Here is a 26,494-nt window from a genome sequence, read left to right on the forward strand (position 1 = left end):
CGGTCGAAAAAACCGCGAGCGAGGGGCATACCGGCGAAACGGGGTAAAAGTGGCGCGAGATGGGTGAATAAAATCGAGCGTGGAAACGCGCTCAAAGGTCGCGGGGGGTGGGGTGGGGGTGGGGGGTCGATTTCGGCTGGTTGCGGGTGGAATAAAAAAATCGGGGGGATTGAATGAAAAAATCCGGGGGCCGGGGGTGAGGACGCCGGGGAGGGGGCCGCGTGTTTGCGCGACCCCTCGCAAACGCGGCTAAACGGGGCGAGGGCGAGGGCGAGCTGGGGTGGGGGTGGTTACGGGCGTGGTACGCGATAAAAATGGCGCGGCCCCTCCCCGGGACCCCCGGTGGGGTGAGGGGGAACCTTTTTATCCGCACGTAAATGTCGTGTGCGCGATGCACCCCCAACAGACCGCCCCTGCAGGCGGCCTCCCCCACCGCGTGCAGTCCACGTGCACGGCCTCCCGCCCCCACCACCCCCCGCGCGCACCCCCGCTTAACCCTAGGGACTTATTGTCCGGAAGCCGACCCGGACGCCTACCTCCCAAGGGGTTGGCCCTGACGGATCGTGCTACCCCTTCGTATATCTGTCACTCAAAATGGGGAAAAATCTACCGAGGCTGATAAGGACAGCGAGAAATGGAAATTAACTCTGTTAATTAGCATTAAAGAATGAATTTAAATTAGACCAGGATGGGATTTGGAAATGTCCTCTTGTTGCCGGCCAATGGCGATTTTATACGTCATGTGTCCGGGGTCTGATTAGTTGTGGGTTTTTATTATTATTATTATTTTTTTGTTCCGTTATCTAGCAGAGGTTACTCCGTTTTATCGGACGACTTGGAATTCGAGCGACCGGGGGCCAATTAATTTTTCGCCCGGTCGCCCCGTAGCGGGTCCCGGGACGCGAAATGTCCGCCGATTTCACGGTACCGTCGGTCGCAGTCGACCCAACCGCCCGCCGGGCGGAATTGCAGCTGCACCCGCGCCGCCACCCTCCCGCCGAATTGCGCCCGCCGGGGCGCGCCCCGGACGAGAGAGGCGAGCTCTCGCCGGATTTCGCTTTATTGGAAATTTCCGCGATACCATCCGCAAATATCGGGGCTACCACTGCTACCACCGCGGCCGCCCACCCTACCTGGTGATTTATCCCCTGGGGGCCTCTGGGGGATTTGTTTTTTGTTTATTACCAGGTACCGCTGTCGCGCTCGGCCGCGCCACCCCCCGCCCGCTCGTCTCTTCTTTCTCTTTCTTTCTCTCTCTCTCTTTTTTCTCTCCCCATTTTTTTTGTTCCCTCCTCTGTTTTTACCCGCGACCTGTTCGCGCGTTTCACTCAATTTTCCGCAATATTTCCACCGGCGATTCCCGAGGATTTGCAATATCGCCTGTGACCCTATGCTCGAGTTTCCCTCCCCCCTCGGATTTCGCGGTTCTCCCGTTCTCCCTTTCTTCGGTATTCTTTTTTTTTTCCCCCTTTCTCTCTCCCTACTTTTTGTTTTTCGCTATAATCAAAACTTCCACCTTGTCGACCGATCGCGAGGGGCGGGGGCTATCGGGCCAATTCGACTTTTTGGCGATTTTCGAATTTCCTCGTTCTTGGGGGGGAATTTTTCATTAAGTGAGTTTCTTCGGAAATACATTTTAGAGATAATAGGAGGGAGGGCGGAAAAATTTGCCTGGGTAATGGGGTATTTGGTTTTTCTTTTTTTTTCGACGGAGCATGAATTATTAGCATGGGAAGGAAAAACCGACACGTAGAGATGGCAGGGAGCCGAATTAAATTCAATCAGGGAGGGGCGCGCGTCCTAATTGATTCGATTTCGAGAGGTTTTCTGCGCGAAGCAATCCATGGGGACTCGCGGATTTGGCCCCACCCCTGACAGCGACAACCCCAGGACCCCCCGACAAAGGTCGGGGGGTTGCGCCTCCACTCGATACTTCATATTCGGGATATCGTGACCTTTCGCTGACGTCACGATGCGCCCCCGTAAAGCCGTCCCTCGCAGTCGGGGATTTGTCCTACAGGTCTTTTCAGGAAGCAATTTCAATATCCACCGAGCATTAACCCGGCATTACGCCCTACCCGGAGAGGCCCGGCCACCCCGACATTACGCAGGCAATCCGGAGAAGACCTATCCCCTTAATTCGTGGCCCGCGTAATGGTTTCACGTAACTTGTTGCCATTTACGATTTTCAATAGATATCAGCGGTTCCCGAGACCGGCGATGTAATCAGGGTGAATCTTTAAAAGAAATTGAACCGACTCTCTCTTTTCAACATTTTTCTACGAGCAATCGTTCCGGAGATATCCGGCGTCGAAGTCGGCCAATCACGCTCGGTGGGCGTGGCTCGGCTCCGGACCACGTGACGTACCGCTCGGCGTCCGATTGGCCGACACGTATTCGCCGGATATCTCGGTAACCAGGGACCTTAGAAAATTCCGCGATACATCTTTTCCGTTCGGTTTTTTACGGGAAAGCTGTCGGTTCCGTCGAGATCTCGATCCGCCCCTGGGGAGTCGAGAAATCGGGGAAAAAGGGGAGAGCAGGCTTGAACGTAGGAAACACGCGGGATGCGAATTCGCAAGCGGGCCATCCTCGAGTCCCCTCGAGGCGGAAGTAGGAGCGTAATACCCTCGCCCTCGTTCCCATCAACCCCCCGTGCTTAAGGGTCGTAGTGTCGACGTATTAAAGCCGTGTTTTACGTGCAGTTTCGCGAATCCTAAAGCCCCGTCCCCGGTCCCATCCCTCCTCGAAAAGTCGAAGGAAGTAATGGCCGCGCTCGAGGAGTTCCATCATTTCGACGGATGGGAAGAGAGAGAGAGAGAGAGCCACCCTGGCTCTTCGGCAGCGCCGTCACCCTCCAGCCTTTCCTCCCCCTATTTCTCTCAAGTTCGATTGCCACCCGAAGCTTTCCGCTCCTCCGGGAAGCGGCGATGACTGATCGTTAGCGGCGACCCAATCTGTCCGCCCGGGCGGGAAATCTGGGGAGATGTCCTCCCTCCGGTTCCTCTTCCTCTTCCAAAACCCTTTTCCCGCTTTCCCAGGGGCCCCGCGACGTCGCGGCCGAGGCGTCGGGACGCCGAGCGCGGTCGGCCGGCAATTAGACGCCTCCGGATGCAGCTGCGGCCGGTTGCGTCACCGCGGCCACTCCGCAACCTTGATATCTTTCCGCCGTGGTCCAGCTCGATCTTTCCCCGACCCTCCCAGCCTCCCCCGCCTATGGTTCCGTCATCTCGTCACGTTTTAACGCTCCTCACCTTCCACCTCCGAGGTCCCAAGTGTTCCGCGGCCTCCTTGTATCCCTCTTATCGAGATCATTAGATCACCCTCGGTTCGTAGTAGTAAAAAAAAAGAGAAAAAAAAACACGTCGGAAGAAAATAATCACCGCGTCGCGCATACACGTGCGCTCCTCCTTCCGCGAGATCCCTGTTATCGCGACCTCGTCGGCTCGACTGGAATAATTAATATATTAATCTTAATCACTCCCGTGGAACGCCGGAACGTGTCGCAGGCCGTCGGATTTGGACCCACCTCGGAGGTTAAAGTTCGATCGGGGGCCAAAAGGGATGGGTGCTCCCGACAGGAGAGACACGCCGAAGAGGGGGCCCTCTCTTTCTCTCCGCGGCTGCGAAGCTCTTCGGTCCGGCTAGTTGGATCGGTTCAGCAGGAGGCTGATGCCTGCAGCTGCTTTGAATAATTAACCGGCCATTGTGATTTTAGCCCCATCGGCTCCTCTGATCGATACCCTCCGGAGGATCCTCCGCGTCCCACTTGGACCTGGTCCGAATCCCTCGTTAATTAAACGGCTAACCCCTAAGATCCCCTCATTAACTCCCATTCCCCCCCCCCCCCCCGGTGGAGGCACGAAGGCGGTTCCTCTCTTTACCTTATGAAATTTCCCCGTTTCCGCGCTTTAATCGCTTCCCTCCCGCCCTTCCTCTGTTTATCATCGAGTGATCTCCCATACTCGTCCCGTGGGACTCCGTGATACTCGTAATTTCTTCCATTTCCCACTTAATCCGTGTGGTCGGGTGTGGCCTTACTCGGGTGTCTCACTCGGATCCGAGTCACCGCTCCGAGGGGCGAGGAAGAAAAGATGGCGGGAGTGCGTGGCGGGAAAGAGAGAGGCTTTTAGAACGAGATAGAGAGAAAGGGGGACACGGGGAGAGATGGGGGGGGGGATTCCTCCTTTTTCGTCCTCCTCCTCTTGCCGTGATGTCGCGTGTCACTCTTCTCCGCCAGGGGCGTCACTGTCGGGGGCCGCGCGGTGGGGTCGAGTCACGGGGGCCGTGGGCTCTCTTCTCGTCTCCTCTCTTTCCCTCTCTATACATATATCTCTCTCTCTCTTCCTCGCTCTCCTCGCGGCTGCGTGTGTGTCCACGTCGCGGCTCTTCAGTCCTCACCAGACCTCCGTCGCGAGCGGGCCTCCGTGCGCTCCGCCTTCGGCGTTCCTCCTCGAACCCGGAATTCCGCCCGGTTGAATTTCGGGAGGCCGATATAAACTCCTCGGCGTTCTCTTTTCTATTTTTTTGTTTGTTTCTTTTTCCCTCCCCAGTACTCCCTTTCCCCCGGGACTCGTATTTTTTTTTTCCCCCCCCGTTACCTCGAGGTCTGGGGAGCGCGTCTTGGATTTCTTTTCTTTTTTTTTCTTTCTTTTCCCTTCCCGCGTCTTCTGGGCCACCTCCGATGGGGGCAAAGCGTGGCGCGGCGGCCATCTTGGTTCCGGTTGCCGCCTCGTCGAGGAGGCTCCTCTGAAATGGTAAGACCGATTCTTCGTGTTGTTCTTTAGGGCGGTGGTGTTGTCGGGCCCGGGTGAGGGGCCTTTTTTTACGCTCGATAACGAGACCAGCGTTATCGAGCTGTTCCTTGTCTCGGCCGATACCGCGTGCCACAGGTACACGTGTCTGCGACGCGGCGGCCATCTTGGTTCCCTCGGTGGAGGACCCACTCTAGGCGCGATACTTCGAGGATCGTTTAGGACTAGGTACTCTCGGCGGCTGGTTTGATCTAACTTTTGGCAACACTCCCGGCAATGCTCGCGAGTCGAAGGAACGAGGAGAAGAGAAAACGGGGGAACGAGGAGCCTGCCCGAAGAGCCATCGACGGCCAACGACGCGGATCGCTGCAGTCTCTACGAGAGCTCTAAGTCCCTTAGACACCCACGCATTTATATGGTAGAGATCCAGCAGCGAGGTATAGAGTTCCTACGTAGCATTCAGAAAGTAGGAACTTCATACCGTGCTCTTGGACTTGCCGAAAGATCTTCGTGCGTACCCGGGACGGTCTCGGCCGAGCAGCTGGCCAAGAGACAGGACGGAGGAGCAAGCAAGCCAAGTGAAGAAACCAGCGAAATCGCCGCCATTTTCGAGATCCCACCGCGCGTCGTCCCTTTTAAAAAATCCGTCCGAAGAAAAAGAAAAAAAAATGATATTACATGCGTCTGGGATTAATTCCCGATACCTCTTCAGGACACTTCTCGCCGCTTTTCGTCTCCTCGATCCCGCTTATTTTTCTGTTCCCGTCCTCCGGACTTTTATTATCCCTCTCTTTATCCCCCGAATTTCTCCTTGTTTTTCAGGACTTTTCCCGGATTTTGTGCCGCGTTTTCCTGCCGGAAATTCGGCCCGACGGTGCGTCGGGGGGATTTTTTTATCCCGCCCCACCCCCTCGGCAAATATATTTGCCCGGACATTATCCGACCCCGGATGCTGTAACTCGGGGGGGTGGGTAATTAATAATTAATAATTGATGATCGATCCGCCGGGCGCGGGCTCGCCGACCCCGACGTGCCGTCGCTTCGATGGAGATAGGCTTTTCCCCCCGGTGAATTTGCATAGGGGAAGATGGCCGCGGCCGGGCGACTCGCATGCGCGGACATTACGCGTACACGCGGTGTAATGCACCTAGACGGTGCCGGAAAAGTAGCCCGATGGAAAAATCCTCGGTACACGGGAAAGCACTTGAAATGCAAATTTCGGCCCGGATGCATGCAGGAGGTACAAGACGCCGAACGGGGACCTCTCCGCAATTACGCGCGATCACTCCCTATTGCAATTCTTCCCAATTGTTCCCGAAGTAGTTGGCATTTCGGTAGTCGTATGGAGGGACCATTTTATTTTTTACGATTTTTTAGAGCGTCGCCGAGACGTCCCTTGGGAGCTATCGTCGATTGCAAATCGCAGGTCGCGCAGCCTCCGGTCCCCATATATCTTCCTTCGGGTGCCTCCCGAAGGGGACCAGGACCCTGGGTCTGCCAAGTCGTGTTTGCATGCGGCGACGGGGATTACGTTTGAGTCACCGAATCAGTGCCAGGACCATTTGTCACCTCGAGATTAAATAGAGAGCTCGAGTCGCGCCGAACGGTTACAAGGGTGACGAGACGAGACGAAACGAGACGGAGCGTTATCGATAACCGAAGTTCCCTCGAGTTTTCCCTCTCCTAGGACACGTAACGTTCCCGGTTTTCCTTGAGACCCGGCCGAGGTGCCTCTTATCGCCGGTCGCCTTATCACTGGGAGTCGCTCCGATAGGGACGAGGTCCCTGGAGAGCAAACACATCTGCTCGGAGGTGCCCTAGAATTTTTCGACTTTTCATCGACAGGCTGTCCTAACCTTCATCTTTATTCATTAGGAAATGTGCAAGATATACCTAGGAGTTCCATGTCTAGTTTTTTTAAATTTAACTACCCTCTATCGGCACTAGTTTAGAGATTAAGAAATACACCACCAGGAGAGGTCAGAGGTTAGAGCGAATTGCGCTGGGGTCAGGTTGGCTTCGGCTAGGATTTCGAAATTCGGGGTCAGGGTGGAATCCGCCCCTGGGAGGCGCCGGGTCATTCTGCCCTTTCCAGAGGGAAGGAGGAAATTAAAGGAAGAGGTGGAGGGAAAGGTGGAGAAGGAGAGGTCAGGAATACCTACGCGGCATCTGCGCGGCACGTCGTCCTGCGTGGACAGCCTCGACAAAAATCACGCACGGCGAAGGGGTGCATAAATTACCATGTTCGCCATGTTACGCGCGATGCCATTGGTGAATAGGGACTTTCCCCCCACAACCCCCCCTTCTCCTCTGGTCCATACGTGATCATCGTGCGTGCCCGAGTCTACGCACCGGAACGTCGCCGCTCCATTTTGCTAGAAAATCATCGCTCGTTCCTGCTCTCCTAGACTCACCTTGAAGATATCTCCCCCCCAGGATCGGGAGGGATGTTTTTTAACGCATCCTGGAAATGATGTCCCCTAGGAGCAATAAAAATGGGTTATTTACCCTCGATCTTAAGTACTGGAATAAAAGCGATGTCCGAGATTCGGTGATTTCAGGAATGGAGATGTCGATTTCTTTTTTCCTTCTTTTCTTTTTTTTTTTCTTCCAGGGATTTGTGTAGTTATCAGAGGGAAGTGCACCTCGATGCACCGTGAACCGTTTACGTGCACTTCCTCGGGGAAGAGCGACGGCGGGATTCTCGGTTTATTAACGGAATATATACATTTTGAGGCAGTTCCAGGGTAGAGGCAGTCTCGTAAATTCGATCGGCTCGAGTCGTAAGAATAAATGATTTGTCCGTGGCAATAAATGTTTTTACCCGGGCGGGTAGTTGGGAAATAATATAAAAGGAGGAGAGAGCCGGATAAAAAGGGAGGACGGCCGAGGGAAAGGAACCGACGTAAGTCGAGAGACCACCGTGAAATAGACTCGGGTTTATGCTCGCCACGTTACCGGAATGGCTCGTAAATGTTGTTGCGTTGGCATTGACCGTTCATGGTGGATCCCCATACGGGCACCCTAGGATTCAATCGTTCGAGCACTTTATCGGCTGGTCTACGTTCCCCGGGGACGAGCTAAAGATACCCGGAATCGAGTGGAGAACTTGGAGAACCTGGAGAACGCGATGAGTCCCCTCTACGTACTCCAGATACGGTGTCGTAGGTCATGGGCTCCCATGAACCCCGTGAACACGGTCATCCGAATTTGCCCCTTGACGAGATAACCGAAAGAAAAGTCCTCGAGGACCCTTGAGTAAAAAATCCATTCCTTCGTCTTGCGAAGGCACCTAAGAAAAAATGGGTAAAAATGTAATTGAAGGTTATGCGAGATGGGAAATGGAATTACTGATATGTACGATTATCGGCAGGTCGATGATGTGGAGGAAAGGGTTGTCGAGGAGAGCGATGACGTCTATGGAAAGATGGTAACGGAGGCTTTCCAGTAATTCCCGCTCGGAAGAGAGACCATGTCGGTAGTCATGTCCGGGAGAGGTAATGCCATCCAATCCGAGGCCCATTTACCGGGACACACGGTAATTTGCTAGGTACTTTTCACATAATGTAAACACGCGGCCCGATCTACCAAGGACAGGGTGTTTAACGTCACTCAACGTGGCATTAGTACGCGGAATTAGAAATCATACTTTCAGCCGCAATTTCCATACCGCGTACCGGCTACCGGGTCTCTTACTCGTTCCGTCGGGTTTCCATCGGCCCGGTCATTTTTATCCGTCTCTTATATACGCATAACGACCGCCCGATGAATTGGAAATTGTAATTCCAGGGCGCAGCGCGTGTGTCGCGCCGCGCTGTAATTTACTTTAACCTCGTCCATTAACATTTGCGTTTTTTAACCGGCCCGGAGGCGGCCGTTAAATTCTCCCTCGGATCGGTCGCGACAAACTCCGTCGAGGGATTTCAAAACTCTGGTAATTAATTAGGAGGAATTATTACCCCGCGACGGATATTAACTGGACCGAGGTTTGGAAATTCGGGGCATTAATTAAGAGGACTGGGGTATTAATTAAAAAAAAAGAGAAAAGGAAAAAAAATATTCCGGGACACTTTCCGAGGTCGTCAGCCTGGTCCAAGATGGCGACCTTGTTCGGGTGCATCCACCGGCTCGGCACGATGCAACTGCAGATGCAAACCCCTCTAGCGCGATGACGGACATGTTGGCTCCCTTCTCGCTCTCACGATGAAAGCCCCACGTCGCAATTGATGTAATTGCACGGCAAATAAATCGAGTTGCGTCCGCTGCGGCGAGGCGGGTTCGCGGAGTTGGTTACCTCTCTCGGGCTTAGAGATTTCGGCCGCGAGGATCGGGACGTTCCTCGTCGCGGATGACTTTAAGAGGCCCGCCGACACCCGGGGAAAATCCCCAGGTTTCCCTTGGTCCGGACTTTCCGCCCGTTTATCCTATCCCTGGCTCCCCAATCAGGCTAATTGCGCGGTCTGGTCCAGGGAAGATCGCGGGAGTTAACTCGAATCCGCCGTAGAGGGAGGCTGCGGCGAGTCTACCTCGCCCCCTCTTGCAGGAAGTTGGCGACTGCGGTTGCGTCGCTCTAATGGAAATCGTAAACATTAATTAGCGGAGTGCTCGGAGCACGCACCGAGAAATGGACTCGGTCGTCAGCGCGCTCTCAAAAGCCCCTTTATGCGAGGCGAGGCTCGCCGAGGCCGGTCCCCGGTCCCGGTTCCCTTTCTTCGGCTATTTCTCTCTTTCTCTCTCTCCCTATCTCCGTCTCTCCCGCGAGCCGAGAGCCGCTCTCGGAATTCGCGCGATCGCGATTTAGAGATCCCCGCTCCCGGAGATGATTATTTTTCATTTGGATCCGCTCTCCTCGAGGCGCCGACGTCGGCTCTTCGGGGAGGTCGACGCCCGCCGAACGATCCTCCCTCTTCGCCCCGACGCTCGCATGCAGATCGAGCGACTTCGGCCCCGGATTTATGCCGGGACGTCGATGATTCCGAAATTGCACCGTTTCCCGGAAATCCATTCCTGGCATTAGAACCGCAAAGGAAATCCCCCCTCGCCGTTTCCCCGTTTCTCTAGGTCGCGTCGCCTTAAGTCATTTCTTCTTTTGGACGCCATGTCCGATTTTTCCATTTTTCTTTTCTTTTCCTCTGTCAATTTTTTTACCCATTTTTCTCACGGCTCAATGGCTTGACCGTAGATATTAGATAGGTATCGCGCTTTTATTTTGGATTTTTGCTTTTTATGGCTATGGGGGGCGCAGGGAAGGAGGATACAGGTGGTGTAATCAGGCTCCACGTGTGGATGGAAAATCGGGGTCAAAGGGGAGCTGCGTTTTTTCCCCTCTGGCTCCGTTTCGAAAGCGGGATGCATGTCCTTTCTAGCGCGCCAGGATACCTCGCCGAGCGTTACTAAGGACTGATTTATTTTAGAGAAATGTCGGCTAAGGTAGCGGCCCCGGGTAGCACGGAAGATCCAGGCGGAGCGATCGTTCGGAGGATCGGTGATCCATGAAACCCCAGGTACAGGAAAGTCGTTGTAAATCCTTGATACGCTCCATAAATCTCCCGTTCGACATCGCTATCCCGGACTCGCTCCTTTCGGGAACTTCCCCCCCTGAGTCCGGAGTTTGCATGCATCAACTATGCCGGTAAAATCACTTCCGCCAATTCCGACCTCCATTCCGGCGACTTTATTGCCGCGGCGAATTTCCGTGTCGTATAATGTCAAAAAGCCGAAAGACAGCCTCCACTTAAACGCCGGATCCTGGATAATGTATCCATATCCATATCTCGACGGGCGGGGAGTTTTTGGAAACCCTACGTTTTCCCCCAGAATTTATTTTTAATACCTGCCTGACGGAATGAAAACTCGAGAGAGAATTTAAATCCAAACGCGATGGATCATTTCACCGTCGACTTTGACGGATATATTTATTTAATAAATACATATGTTTTTATCTTAACGATGTCTTTCGTTATCGATGTCGGTTTGATAAAGGAAATCTTTTTTCTCGCTGAACCCGGCCGTTGAGAAGAATCGCATTTGGCGACCGCTTTTCGAGAGCCCTCTCGCGTGCGAAGGGGGTAGAATAATGACGGAGAGAAGAGACGGCATAAAGGGGTGGTTAGGGCGTCGAAAGGAGTAGGATAAAAAAAAAGAAAAGGGAAATAACGGAGGAAAAAGAACGGACTTGGCGAGCCGAAGGAGTCTGGGGATTAGGCCGACAGAATTGCGGCTACTGGGACATCCGGTTTTGACCGTTCCTTCCGGTGGTCCGACACGTCCGTCCACATGGCCGGATCTCTTTCATTGTTTGCCGCCGGTTGTGCCGAGCGACAATGCTTTTCCCCCCGCACGCACGGTCCACGCCTCGAAACCAGTAATTAGGGGAAAAGGGGGATTAAGGTGAGAAAAATCGAGGGAGTGGAGGAATCGACGAGGACGCCGGAGACTGCGTCTCGCGGCGCTTATCTCGCCCTGGTCTCTATCCTCGAATTGCGGATCGACTCGGTCGATAATTCGATAATTGAAGATTTTTTTTTCCCGGGGGAGCCAGAGGTAGTTTGGCTCGGATAGGCCTTCAGGAATGGGAACAGGATCACGGGCCGTGGGGCAACGTTGGGACTGTGGGCAGGGACACCAACGTGGTCTCGGCCCGAGAGAGCCAGTCTACGTTCGCCCACACTCCGTGGTTTCTATCAATAGCCTCTTTCGTCAGGTCGTCATGCGACGTCGGATAGTTACGCGCGCTGAATTATGCAGTTCTTGCATACATGCACCGGGAAACCGGGCGACGCTTAGACCCCAGGGACGCGCCGCGTTTGGTCAGGGCTCCCTCCGATCGATCCGTCAGCTCCGACTCTTCGACTTCTCTTCCTCTCCCCCTCTTCGGGAAAGAAATCGCCCCTTATTTCGGAACCAGAGGAAATCCGCCATCCAACCTTCCCGGGAACTTTTGAAGATCTGCCGGCGCCTGAGTTCCGCGCCAAGCGCAATTCGAACCGACTTTCGTGATCCTCTTCCAAGGGTGCAATTCCCTTCTTCCATGGTTACCCTGGTATCGTGACGCGATTCCTCGTCTAGGGGAATTCCGCGGACAATTCTGGATTTTTATTAGACCTTTTCCTGGATTTCCATCGACGATGTCCTTCGTTCATCGCCGTCTCCGTCGTCGACGTCACCGTCCTCATCCTTCGGCAGGATCGCGAACCGCGTTACGCGAACCTTGCGGCGGTTACGCGACGGCGCATTAGCGGCTTTTATTTATCGCGATCCTTGCGCCAGGGAGCGAGCTCGTACAGATCGGTTCCATCGCCGATCACAATGGCCGATCGTTACCGCGATTACGATCTCAAGTCTCGCGGATGACGCACTCCTTAATGATCCGGAGATGGAGCTCTCGATGCGGGGCCGAGGGAATAATTAAATGATTCCGCGGCTCCGTAATGCGATCCCCGGCCGATCCGCGGCGACTTCGCTCCCTAATGGCCGGATGGATCGACCACGCGATCGCCCACGTCTTCGAGGAGGATCGCCATCTTTAAGGAGGTGAAGGAGACTTCCAGGATCCCCCCGGACTCGAGTCACGTGGACCTGCACGGAGATCGCTCTTTTTCTCTTTTTGTCCCCTCCCCCCACCCCTCGATCGACGCTATCGGACCAGATATCAAGAACGTCGAGATGCCCTGATTAGTTTTCTTTTTGCCTCTGAACTCGAGGAGGCAGGAAAAAGTGCAATTTGAAAGGCGTCGCGGAAGACCGCCAGGGAGATTCATTGATGCCCTTGCGGGAAAGTGCGACCTACGGGAGGAGGAAAAAAAAAAAAGAAGGATTTTCGCGATTAAGGAGCGCGAGCATATCGGAAGTAGAGGGAGTTCGACGACCGCGCGGAGAGTCATGCAGTTAGGCACTGCGGAAACATGTGACTTGGGAATTGACATCGGCCGCGCCCTGGCCGGCAATTACGAAGGGTGACCTGCGGTCAAGCGACTCGCCATTACCCCCGGGGTCGCGTCGTTACTTTGAATTAAAAAATCATAAAAAATCGAATGCCCTGAAATTTCATTATTTCGTTGATTGCCAAAAACTTTATTGAGATACCAGACGGAAACGCAAGGGTCAGGGTGCGATGATCGCCTTGAAGATGCCAGGAAAAGCGACTCGGCATTACCCCGGGGGTCGCCTCGTAACTTTGAATAAAAAAATCGTGAAAATTGGATCGCACTCGATTTTAATAATTTTATCGATTGCCAGAAATCTTGTCGATATAGTAGATGAAGATGCCACGCTTGTAGCCCGCCGGGAATATCGCTTCCGAGCCCCGTCTCCTATTTTGTCACGACCCGGCGACCTCGCCACGTGCTCGCCGTAATGGCCGGCGACGTCGGCGCAGTTGCATCTGCAGGAGTCACCGAACCCTGTAGTGGTCAGGAGCGCGAACACGCCTCCGGCTTTATGCGTGCCGTTGGCACCACTGCACTTAGGCTGCGCCGACAATGGCCGGCCTGACTGCCAAATTGTTCGCCGAACCGAGCCCGGGTCACTGACACAGGATGCACTCGGTGGCCGAGGGTCAAGCGCGCGACATCCGCGGAAAAAGGACTCACCCCTCGCCCGGAAGGCGCAGGTGCACCAGGACTCCGGGTAGAACGGAATCGAGAAACGGGAGGTAGGAACGAGGAAACGAAACCCTGGACGGCGAGAGACGCTCCTTATCTATTTCCTATCATTTTCACTTTATCGCCGCACGCATTTTCCATTTTGCGCAACCCTAACCCCTTGCTCTTAGGGAAAAGAACGAGGCGAGGTAAAACTCGACGAAAGAGAGGTTAGGTCGTCGAATGGTCGTTATCGGGTTATCGGGCGGCGTTTCTTAATTTCGTAAGATCCTAACCTCACTTCCGCGGATCGGAGTTCGCCCGCGGGGGTAAGTTTCGACTGGAGTGAGTCATCGAAAGAAGGTCATTGGGCAATTCCTCCGGCGCGTTTCGGCCGCAGTCGTGCCGACCTCCCCGTTGATTCCTGCCGCGGCGACGCGCCTGCGCGCTCGCGTTTAACGATCCGCGGCCATCTTGGACGCACGGCGTCGGCGTCGCTCGTCACGTCACCCTCGCGGGCTGCGGCTTATCTGGCAACCCTCGAACGAAACGTATCGTTCTTATCGGCGCCGACAGATGGCGGTGGCGGTCCTACCCTCTGGCCTCTCGGTCGGCCATCTTTCTTTCCGCCCCGCCGAAAAGGGGTGACCACTTCCTTGAAAAGGAGTCCCCAAAGTTTCACACGATTCCTTGAAAAAAAAAAAAAAAAAAATCCTATAAATTAACATCGGGCTTCGTAAAGTAAATTCCACGCCTTAGAACGAGCCATTAACGGGTAATGGGGATTTTTATAGGTTCTTTAAATAGTCATATCAATTATCAGAGAAACTTTTCGCGACCGCGGGTATATCGGAACCCCAGCTGAGCGGGCGATGGTACAGATCGCGATATTACTCATCCTCGACGAGGAGTCCACGTCAATGGGGTCGCGGATATATGGATATATCAATGGCGGAGTATCGACCTCCCGCCGTCTCGTCCCATCGCGTCCAATTGGATCGGCAGTGTTTATTGATCCAATTGTCGGTCGTCTCAATTGTCCCCAGCGGAGGGTCGAGGCGTGGCCTTGAGAGACAGCGGAGACCTCGAGCTTTACGGAACTTCCGTGAGAGGAGGTAATTACGGAAGTGACCTTCCCTAACCTAGAAATTCCATGCCCTCCCCTGCGCCCCGCGATTCCCATTTAGTTCCTCAATGAAGATGGCGACCCGAGTCGAGCCCGAACTTCGGCTTGTTCGCCGACCTTGAAGTAACTCCTTCGATAGTCCCGAATTAACCTCCTTCGAGGTTCCTATCCTAGGGGAATAACCCCCCGTAATTCCCTACGGACCTTCTAATAATTATCAAAAATTTAAATGGCATGGATTTTCAAAGGGACTTTTATTGGTTCTTGCAAAAAAAAAAAAATCCAGGGAGGCGTTCCGACCGGTTACGGGGGATGATCGAGTTATCGTTTCACGTCGGACGGGGAAAACGGAGCGGAATGGCCATTGGCTGGCCCGACGACGTCCCGGCACATTTTATTCCGAGCCAATTGGATTTATTTATGGGGTTGCTGGGGGGTTGTCAAGGCTGAGTGTCTCGAAGGCGGTCGGTAAAGTAGTTTCCTCGTCCGCCTCTCTTCCGCCCTTTCGATGTTCGGACCCGGGATTTATGGTACATTTAATTCCCCCCCTTCCCCGGCGCTTCTTTTTGCCCCCCAGTCCCCTCTTTCGCGTGTTCTTCAAATTATTCCGGCACATTTTCCTAGGGGAAGGTCTTTCACCGATCCATCCCAATTAATCGCCATTTAATATCCCGTTGTCGCGATAACAATCATACCGTAATCTGCGGCCGAAAGGCACCCCTTTATTAAACTATCGCGTTTAAAGTTGCGTTTTTCTTTCCTTTTCTTTTTTCATTTTTCTTTTTATTAAAAAGTGCCAGCCATCGCTCGCGGGGCAGCTACTTCCGGCCGAGTGGGGACACCACCGCACTTCCGGTCCGCCGCGTCCGTCGGCCGGAACTCTTGGGAGGTATTCTCTCACGCTCATCTGCATATACCCGGTTACACATGAATACTCGCCGAGGAAAACGCGACTCGCTTTGCATACCGGGCCCTTAAACGCGCGACTTTGGGCCTCTCCCTTTGGGCATCCCAGGGCGCCATTGCCGCAGCTTCCTTTCCCCTCGTCCTTCCTTTCAGGCCCGACCCAGTGGGGCACCGCGACGCCGACGTCGCGTCCTGGGAAAAGGACTTCGAGTCGCTCCGCCGCGGGATCGATTTCCTTGCCCCCTGATTATTTTCTTCTCTTTTCCTTTTAATTCCCTCGAAAATTCCTAAGAATTTTCTTGAACAGTTGGAGAGATAATGGGAAGGATCGGAGGATCCTCCAGGTGTGGGAGAGGCGCCCTTGACGAAGAGGAACGCGAGGGGACGGACAGGTGGACGTCTCCGGGGGGAATGGCCGCCTTCAGGAGGGCGAGGTCATTGAATTACGCGATTTAAATAATTCAAGAACGACCCTGACCCACGGCCGGGTCACGAGGTGATCCACGGCCGGCGATTATAATCACAATGCACCTTAATGCAGTATGCACCACCGAGTGCTCTCGGGGTAAAACAGGTAGCCCGAAGTGCATACATTACGCCCGGTTGACTTTCTGCATCCAGAAGGAACGCGACGCTTTGCATACTCCTATTGGCCTCCCTGACGTGTGTCAATGGACGTAACGAAATTATATTAATAATGCATACGGAGGCTCTTGCGAATTTCCGGAATCGAATAGGGAGGGACATTGAAAGAGGTTAAGGGGGACTTTCTTATTCTCAAGGGGTAATTTCGGAAGGGGCGAAAGGTGGCATGGATCGAGGGAGATCGATGGGATTCATGTTTATTAAATCTGATCTGGATAGGCCGTGAGAACTCTTTCGGCGGCCCCGATTTGTCCGATTTACATGTCGACTCGTATTGTCGTACGCCGACAGGTAATTGGACAACGTCGCCGCTCGGAGGACTTCGACAGCTTCCCAGGAGGAGATGCAAATGATTCGCCGAGTTTCAGTTTGGTCGGCGACTTAGCCCTAATTTGCATGGGTCCGCAGTGCATACGAGAAGCGTTAAAGACGAGGGCATAAGGGAAGTATCGTGAGATCCGAGGAAAACCTGCAGGTGTTCGCACAGGGGACAGGTAAAACCATTATGAACCATGTTAAACACTTGCTCTCAACGCGCCCCATACACCACGTGAGACTCTTTAGGGTCTCGAAAAAAATGCCCTTATCACCTCTGATATTTTTTCGGACCCGTAAAAAAATGCCAGGTCCCTTTCTTTGAGAAATGCCAGTTTCTCCGATCCGCTGCGGAATTATTTCCGGAGGACGTTCCGCGGCCGAGAAATGGCGGACTCGTCGCGGTCCCCAGGAGCGAACCTCGTAGACAATGGCTCGGCATTATGTGCTACTCGGCTCCAAAACCCCATAGAGTCGTTCTCCGGGCCGTGTCTATTATTCCGCCGCATTGTGCGTGCCGTTCCGCACGCGGAACCCCGCGGCCATTGTCGGCCGGCTAATTATTCCCGAATCTCGAAACCCTGGACCGGAAGCCGAGATTTCCTCTCGAAGGCCTACCGATCGTCGATATCGCGGGGCACCCTGAAGAGGGGCTTCCTCGAGGTCGTGGGAGAGGAACTCACCTCAGGTTCCGTCGACAGGGGCCTCTTGAAGGCGTAGAGCGGCGCCAGACGGTCGTAGAGGTTCGCCCGGTCGTAAAGCGCGATGAAGGGGTTCTTCGTGCTGAAAAAGTCCAAGTCCACGTCCAGGATGTACGGGGTGTCCTTCTCGGGGATGTGCTGCCTGAGAATCGCGCTGATCGCCCCGAAGTCGTCCTTCTGAAACCGTGGAATTGAATCGCCCTCTTAGAAATCTCAATGAAACCTTCCTAACCTAAAAATCCGCGGTATTCTTTTTTCCCCAGTTTATTTCCTCGCTACGTAGAACTTCCCTAGGGATTAAATATATTTCCCTTAGAAGTTAGTCTCGTACCGATTGAAATTTCCTTCTTCATAACCTATAAATTAATTTCCACCATTTTCATGTATCTTGAATTTTTTTGTCTTATATTCTTTCGTGGGGGGGGGGTTAGGATGGGGCTTGGTCGCGACCTGGAAGTCAATTCCCGACCCCCCTGGTTCAAATCGGGGACGAAAAGGGATCCCGCAAAAAGTGTCCGCACCCTCTCCTGGACATTGTCCGGCCTCTCCTGCTTCCCACGTGGTTTTTTGTGCGGCGCAAAAAACAATGACCGCGCTCGAATTAATCCTGTTAGAATTGATACCCCGGCCGCTCCGCGAGCGCAACGGGGATCGCAATTTGCATGCGCTCACAACAATGAAATACAACGGGCGGATGCACGAGCTTTTTTCGGCCGGGGGGTTGCACGCGAGCCCGAGGGGAGGGAAGCAAAGCCAACATTCGTCCTGGGCAGAGGTTCTCACCTGTCGGGGACCGAAATCAGCCCGAAGCCCGTCGCAAAACCACCGAAATTCCCTCGAATCGACGAGCCGACGCTAAACGCCGGAAATAAAAAGCGGGACGAGTCGAGCCGCGCCGGAAGTGCACCGATAGGTGCAGCCTCTGATATCTCTGATAAGCGTATAAATAGCGCAACAGCCCGATAAGGCCGCAGCGACACGTCTAATGCAGATTAGGCACGGAAAAGTCCGGGTCTCCAGGACTTTTATTTTACCCTGTTTGTTATCAGGGACCAGATAACCCGGTGATCGAACGGCGATCGTAGCCGGAAAAATGAATCGAGGATAACTCGAGTCGTTATCAGCGGACTCGGGAGGAAGGGACGATTTTTTTCGGAGGCTACGATTACCGGAATGACTGGGATTTCCGGGGATTTTCGAAAGTTCGAAAGTAGCTGGTGGAAAGTCCAGCGCTAGGTGGAGCCAGCTTCGCTTTTTACGACCCTAGAAGGATCGGACCGAGCGACCCGCGATAACTTCTGCGATACGGAGACGGACATTCTTGGTCTATCACGTTCCCAGTCATAAGCCCGACCACCCGACAAGTAGGGCAACTTTGTTAGCGGAGAGGAAAATCTACGAAGTGGAGACAATTTAGGAATTCCCTGGAATCCGGGAATTTAGATCCTAACCTCTGATCTGGTTACCTGTGCACTAGGGAAATTAAATTGTCCTATCGGTCGATAAATGGTGCCTGGATCGTGAAAAGGGTCCTGCTCCACTTTTCCTGGGATCCTGTAGAGAGATCGAGGTCGGCAGAGAATTTCGAGCAAGTTGGAAGTACTGCGTCGGAGGCGGCGTGCAGAATCCGCTGGACCCCGAGATTTTTTTCTGATCTCTGAACTGTGACCCCTCCGCATCGCGAATCGTCGCCTCTCTCGCAGAAGCGAGCTTCGAAACCATCTCTCAAGTCTCGTGGAATATGCTGAGAGTGCATCGTATGCAAATGAAGTATCGACCGTTGAAAATGAAAAAAAAAAGAAAAAAGAAAAATTAATCTCCTCTCCATTTTACTCGTTTGGATTTTTTAGATGCATTTTGCGTTTTCGGAATTCCTGTTAATGCAGGAGGTATCAACCTCAGGGTTGGCCGGGTTCAGGGAAGCAGGGTGAAAAGGGCCCATTGTCGATCTCTGTGCGCTTAGGGGCGCAATTAAGGCGAGCAATGCCGTATGCAAATCGGGTGCATTGTCTTGACCCAATGCCGAAGTGGCGCGATGTCGGGCCTCATTGTTCCCGGCGTCGATCGTCGCGTTGCGTTCGGCCGATTCCCCCGAAAGCCGCGAGTGCATATACATAAAGGCGAATGCATATGCACCAGGGCTGCACCGCGCCCCCCTCTAGGTGCCGTCCCGCGATTCGTTTCTTCCCCAAACTTCCGACTTCCCTTGACCCCTGCACTCCTTCTTCTCTCCCGATCTGCGTTTCTTCCTCACCGCGTAAAAAAAAGTGCAGGGTAAAAAAGCATTCCCGGAATTTTTTTCCCGTGCACCCACAGGGTAACGTAGGATCGACGAGAAGACTGCACTCGCGATGCACATTGTGCAGCCTTGGGGAGCGGTTATTCCTCGGTCGCGGCTCTTTGCACTCCGGCCTCTCTCGACAAGGGCCGGAGGAATCGGCGAGGCCCGTTGACGCGTGCATACACGAGAGTGTCGCCAGCCGGCAGATGCATCGCGAGGTCGGCATTGTTCCCCGACATGTTGAAAAGGCATAAAGGAACACGTGGCGCGTTAATTAAAACAATGGGCCGCATACGTCCCCCGTTCCTTCTTTCTCTTTTCCCTCGGCTGTCTCTCGACGGCGCAGCCTCGTCCACCGGTCCTCTCCCGGGTTGCACCAAGAGGCCGCCTGCATTCGGCGAGTCCGCCGAAGTGCATCCTCCCCTGGGGGAGCAGGGAAGGTTTCCAGGCGAACTCGAAACTCTACGAGAGGGATTTTTCGGGCAGTCGAAAGAGTCGTTCGAGACGAGCCAGTCGGGGGCCTTACGGCCCATCGGTATGCAAGCTCCGCCGCGAGTGCATCCGGGCCTCACGTTGCACCGTGCATCCGGCCGTCGTCACTCGTCAACGCGCGACGCTAGGAATAGAGAATATAATAGAATTCCTTAGGGCTTGAGAGGGGCCTCATGCCGGGAAGAAAAGGGCGGGCCCCTCTTCCGGCACGAGGTGACTAAACCTAGGCGTCGGATGCACTCCTATGCACTTGCATGCCCTCGTATGCCCTCGGCGAGAGGGACCCCTCGTAAATCTCGACTCGGACTCCTCGGGTCTCGAGAAGGTGAGAGAGAGTCTCGCCTCGACGATTTCGAAATGGAGAAGGAATCGGAATCGAAGAAATGGACGGGCAGCGATGCACTTCCTGGGTCATCGAAGATGCACCCTCGCGGAAGACCCTCGGAGGGCGTTTTAGGGATGAAGTGGACCAAAACTCCGGGAGAAGGTGGAGGAGGAATTCCTGAGAGGCGACAATGGTTCGGTGTAGAAGGGAACGGCCGTTTTTACCGGCGGATCCTCGGGGTCGATAAGATGCAAACGCCGGGGCATTCCAGGGACCTTCCTTACCGGCGCTGCGTGCAATTAGCCTCGGCGTGGGTACCCAGGGCGGGAGAGGCGGGGGCACCCTGGGCAACAATACCGGGGCAAACAATGGTGGATTTTTCGCATGCAACTGATACGTCAGCCCGGTGTAATTGTCCGACAATTACCCGTCGGTCGCGCAATTGCCCGCACGAGGAACGAGCGACTCTGCAGGCTACGTGTTCTCACTCGGTAATCGAAGTCACCCGAAAGAGTTGAACGTCCCGGCTCCTCCAGGTGAAATCCTGAGAACACCTGTCCAGGGGTTTTCCTCGCAGCTTTTCACCTTCCACCTGGAGGACTCATTGTGCCCCCGCGTCGTAAACCTTATTGCGGGAAAAGTTCATCTCCCGGAGCATTACTCCAATTTCGCCATTCTTGCCCCGAGGTAAGTCCTTCCTCCTCCCTGTAGGTGGACTCGCTAATTCACATGGGTATATAAATTATGAATATCTAATTATATTCAATTTGTCCGATTAATACGTTATCGACGTACCCGTGTATACGTAGTTTATGATAGGAGCCGTGATCAGGAATGAATTTATTCCCGCCTTAGCTTCGAGCTGTCTGGATGCACTTCCGATGCACACGACTGGGTGCATCCTCCCTCTAGGGCTTATTAAACGACACGGACGCGAATCGCGGAAAGACGGCTCTCCTCGCCGACACCGTTTAGCCTATCTCGCGATCTAAATGGCACACCATAATGAACCGGATTCGCAAATTGACGGCAAATTGCGTGCAAGCGCGATGCAAATCGAGCCTCGAGTTCGAGGGCGAGTCCGGACGGGTGAGAAGGAAACTCGACGAGGATCTTCGCTCCCATTAATCGAGAGAGGAGATTGACGGGCCCCATCTGGCCTGCCCTAAAAAAAACAGACTCCAACTCGCGAGATTTTTTATTCGACCACTTTCTATGGATTTTCTTTATGCTTCATTTTTTTTCTTCCGTCTAATTCATCTTTTCCCTATAGGGGATTTTTTAATCGACTCTCGGGTTTTCCTTTCTCCTCGCCTTCGGCCCCTTTCCGGGGGTCCCGGTTCCCGCGGGTGGTCCCGGCTGGACCAGGAGAGCGAAAATAAGTGAAAGGGGACTCGGGCCCTCGGTAAGGCAGATCCCGGTGGCGATAGCGCGCGTATAAAAGGTGTATCTACATTTAGCCCGGACAGGCACCACTTTATTCCCGGCCGCGGTGCGCTAACAAATGTTTTCCACCGGCCGTGCCTCGCGCTGCACCTCGGGGACACCTCGGTGCAGCTTGGTGCAATGCTGCACCGCAGCCTCTCCTCGGTGAGCGGCCGTAAATACTTCCTCGATAGCCGGCTACGATAATTGGGATATCAGCGCTGCACCTCGCCGCGGAATTATGAAAGCGCACCTCCTTAAAGTGCATTCGCCGGTTGCAGCGAGGAGGCCCTTCGGCAAGGACCCCGATCGCTCTCGATCGGTCCGAATTACCCTTCCGGTCAGGGGGATGGGCTGGGAAAAAATCGGAATTCGAGGATTTGGAGAGGGTCTTCCGGTCGCAGGGCGAGCAAAAGTGCATAGCAGCACTCCCGAGGAAGAGACGAGGAACGAAAGGAGTCGTGGTCCGGTTTTTGCCGGTGCTCGTTGTCCGATCTGACCGGCGCTAAATTACGATTGGCTGGAGAGATAGCCGCAACCGGCAGTTGCAGCGGCGGTGCAGTTGCAGGCCACGTAATGGAATCCTGATGAATCTGCCGAGCGGTGATGAGTAGATCTCGCCTCGGCGCGGACGGGCCTCTTAAGGAGATCCAGGACGATCTCGGATCCTCCGGCCGGCTCCAGGACCCCGGGAGTCCTGGGCCGGGATCATCGAGTTATCGCGCCGTCCGATGATCCCCATAGGAGCGTTACCTTCCCTCGTAAATTTAACGGGGCAAGAAGTGACGAAGCTCGTAAATATTTATGCCCGTCCGTTAACGTCCGGGATCATCCCCGAGAGGTCCCTCTGATTTATAGATATTATTGGGCCCAAGGATCCGCCAGAGATCGGGATCTCGCGGGACTGCCGAGAGACCTCCCGTCCGAGCCGGAAATTGAAATCTCCCCTAGGAAGGAAAAAAGAAAATCCCCCATAGAAAGGATCGACTCCTCCGAGAGACGCGTATCCTCCTCCAAGGACCCGAGGGAGGTCCCGGGTCCCAGGGATCGTGGTCGCGCCAGGACCTCGAGATCTCATGGGAGCCCTGGAACGTATTTATGCTCGCAGGATCAAGGAGCAGGAGCCGTGGAGACGGGAATCCCCTCCGAGGACTCGAGAAAATGCCGACTACTCGATCGTCCGAGTTCCTCGAACGGGCCCGTTAAGGCCCCGATATCCCAGGATTTCTTGGAGGACCTTTCCCGATTTTTCTCCCCCAGGGATCGCAGAAATGATCGGAACCTCCGCGATGGGACGCTCGGTCGGTGCAAGGAACTCGAAATCGCCTCTTACTGTAATAGAGTGTCGTCTCGGGAGTAATGATACCCCGGGCACTTACGACGGCTACTTAATTAGCGATAATGGCTAGAATAACGAGAGGTTCGTGGCAGGGCCTTTTTTCTACGATCCCCTCGTGACGGCGAGATGCAGCGGCCCTCGAGGAGATGCATCTCGACCGCTCCCGGGGGATCCGCGCGCTGCTGCCTCCTGTGACACTCGCAGGACCCGCCGGGGGCGCGCGGAGGGAAAGAGAGGACTCCTGCACGTGCAACCGATCTTCCCTACCTCGAGAGTGCACTGCACCGCACTGCTAATTGCAATTTATGTCTCATTGCAGTCATCGCCGGTCGCTTTGTCGCGCCGGGACCGGTCGCATCTCCCGCGGGACGCTTCCCCAGGTAATTCGCGCGTCTCCTTCGAAATGCAAACCCCCTTATCAAGGAGATGCCCCGTATCCTGCGGACAACGTCGCATCGAATGACGTCTTCCTCCCGGTCCCTTACAAAAATGCACCACGCGTTTAAAAAAAAAAAGGAAAAATGACGTGCACTTCCATCTCTGAAATTTCACTGAGACGGTACCATATTAAATTTAATATCACTGTATCGGGCTGTTAAATTAATTTTTCATGCACTTGGATGCATCGAGATCAATTTATGACGGGGAGATTTTCATATGTTGGGATTTTTAGTTTGAGTTGGGGGGAGATTTAGAGTTTTCCTATCCGTGAAGCTCTTCGTCGGGAGTCTCGGGCACGTTTCTCTTATTCCTCGGGCCCGGGGAGAGCGGGCATGTAATAGCGAGCGCAAACACGGGGATCGTATCTCGGGTACGTCGGGGCCCGATAATGGATCTCGGCCGATGGGGCCGAAAAGAAATCCGCAATCGGCCGTCCAATCGGCTGAGTTTCGCTGTCAGCGGAGAGCCGTAAAACGAGCGCACCTATCGGGGATTGCCGGATCGCCGGGGCAGGAGATATCTCGTTCCAGGGAGCCGGGACACTAGACGGTCCTCTCTTTTCCGCGCCTTTCGCCCGGACCGACTTGGACACCTACGATGGACACGCCGACACGGCCCAAGGAAACCGGGCCGAGAGTGGACGGACGGACGGGGTTGCGCAATTCCGCTCTAAATCGTGATTTCCCAGAGGTGTAAAGAACGCGGACGACGGAAGGAAAGTGTGCCCCGAGCGGAGTTACATCGGGCCCGGCGATCTGCCGCGCCATATTGGGTCCTACGGCCCAGGTCCTACTGGTCCACGTGGGCGCGGCGACGTCGCCTTGTAGGAAGAAGAAATAGAAGAGGAGTGGCCTTTTTTAATCCCATTTTACCCTCTCACTTGACCGCCTTTTGTCCATTTTTCCTATTTTCTAATTCAGGGGCTTCGAGATGCCGAAGCGGAGCCCCAACGCTGACCAACGCCGTCGCGAAGGGAAATGTAGGAGTGGAGATGAATTGTATTTTCTTTTTCTTTCATTTATGACGTTCGCGAAGGAGGATGTAGGAGAGAGGAGTTAATTTTTGTCGCTTTAAAATGCCACTCGACAGCCTTTTTCGGCGATTTTTCTTACTCGGAAAGGAGTTCCGAGATGCCGAAGAGACGGCCACCGCGGAGCGGAAGCGCGCGGAGTCGCCTCCGGTTATTAAATTCTCCAGGAATTGAATTTCTGCCCCCGGAGCAGCCGACGTCCCGAGATGTCCCCCCGATAACCGGGAGCAGCCTCAGACAAGGTTACCGAAATAAAATCCGAACGCGTTCGGGGGCCGCGAGAGGGCGGAATCGAATTGCCAGGATCGACGGGGGTTCGGGTGGTCCTTTTTGCTAGGGGGATTTTGGTTATTTTTCTGCGGTTATTTTCCTGGGAGGATCCCGAGGGGACAGGTCGTCCTGCGCGGAATGGTGAATGAACGGGCCCCGAGGTAAAACTCGGGGACGGCGAGAGGAAGTCCACCTGGATTCGGGGAAGACGATAAAGAAGAAGAGGAGCTGCCTAGAACAGGGGACGGCTCCTGCAGCCGGCTCTTCGGGTTCCTCCTCGAGGAGCTTCCTGTACGGTCCTTCCCGGTAAATCCCGGCCAGGAGCTGCAAGAGAATCGGCCTCGACCAAATCGGGCCCGAGCAGCTTCTTCGGCTTTGGACCTCGACGTCTTCTTCTCGTCGACTCCTTCTTGCCAAAGTCGACGTTCCCTGGAAGAATCTCCGTCCTGGCCGCAGGAACCTCGAAGACCACTCCGCTCTTCGGGAAGAAGCTTGCGACCGGCGGGACTTCTCGGAAGATCCTGCCGGGTCCAGGACCCCGAAGATCGGAAAAACAGATCCCGAAGAAAGCTGACAAGAGTCGATCGAGAATGGACCGAGTCGAATCGCGAAGTCCGGACGTGGATTCTTTAGGATTCTCTCAGGATCCTCTTCAAGGTGCGAGAGTGACAACTGTCACCTACAACGTCAAAATATCAATCTATCTCAAGACCTATAAGGAGTGCTGCGATCTTGACTCGCCCAATTACCAATTACAGGCATCTCGCGACGTACTTTTCCGACCGGATAAAATCGTATCGTGGGAATCGGTCTCTGGATACGCGTTTCCCCGCTGGCAGTGATTTATGCCGCCCGGGGATTTTTCATATGCGTGTTCGATTAATAACGAGCCTGGTTGCAAATCCAGGGACACGCCGCGGCGCGAACGCCACTCGCAGGTGGTACCACACGTGTGGTACAACGTGTGGAGAACCGGCGACCTATCGATCGCCGATCACTCTTAATGTCGTGAGAAAGAGGTGTGGACGGCCGTTCAGGATCGCCCGTGGGAAGATCTAGGAAGCTCCTTGCTCCTCCACCGATCGCGATCGAGGTTTCGTCGACGTCCTCGATCCGCTACTCGTCTTGGTCGATTCGGATCGATCCTTTCCGATTGATCGCTTATGATCTATAGGTATTGCCATTACAGAGTGGTTTCGTAACAGCGGAAGTCTCCTAACATCGCCAGGATCGGCAGGCTCGAAGATCCTACTGCTTATAATTTTATTTCTAATTTTTTCCCCGGCTCCTTCAAGGACGACCAGGTCTTCCAAGGTGTCGCCGAAGAACTGCCTAGTGCAGGAGCGTCACCTGCAAGGCCAAAGGGGAAGGACCCGAGGACGACGCCGATCCTGGCAGGAGGTCCTCGAAGAAGGTCCAATATTGACGCAGCTCTTCGGCGACAGGACGCAGAGGGGGTGGCTCGTGTCCACAGGGGTCCTCCAGGACCTTCCGGGTCCGTCCTGGTCGCATAGGACTCGCGACTCTGAAGTGCTGGACAAACGTGGGACGCGCTCGAAAAATCCTGAATCTCCCTTTGCAGGACCTGGAGGAGCCCGGCTAATTGAGCCGAGAAATTAGAGGTCCTTGGGAGGTCCTCCATAGAATTAGCCTCCGGGCGAAGTCGTGGGATGGGCTTTTAAAAAGATCGTCCTTTCCCATTCCCTCTTTTCTGATCCAGGGCTCACCGGGTACGGAGTCCTGGATTAACGGGAACGGTTATGGGGAACTTTCTTCGAGGACATCTCGAGGCAGAGATTAAAATCTCGGCGAGCGGCAAGAGTCCTTTTACTCCGCTCGGGGAGATACCATATCGGAACCAG

The 26,494-nt window shown here is 54.3% G+C and overlaps 1 protein-coding gene across 1 annotated transcript in view; it reads right to left on the reverse strand.

Moving 5' to 3' along the window:
* The window catches only part of LOC105701843 (UPF0489 protein C5orf22 homolog), a 274,460-nt gene that overhangs the window by 88,064 nt on the left and 159,902 nt on the right, over positions 1 to 26,494 (reverse strand). The window contains exon 5 of the mRNA XM_012428962.1: positions 17,012 to 17,206. Coding sequence (XP_012284385.1) covers positions 17,012 to 17,206 — 195 coding nt within the window. The remainder of the gene's footprint in view (positions 1 to 17,011; positions 17,207 to 26,494) is intronic.

The sequence above is a fragment of the Orussus abietinus genome, unplaced genomic scaffold, assembly GCF_000612105.2.
Source record: "Orussus abietinus isolate OABI.00-Male unplaced genomic scaffold, Oabi_2.0 scaffold24, whole genome shotgun sequence".
Taxonomy (NCBI): Eukaryota; Metazoa; Arthropoda; class Insecta; order Hymenoptera; family Orussidae; genus Orussus; species Orussus abietinus.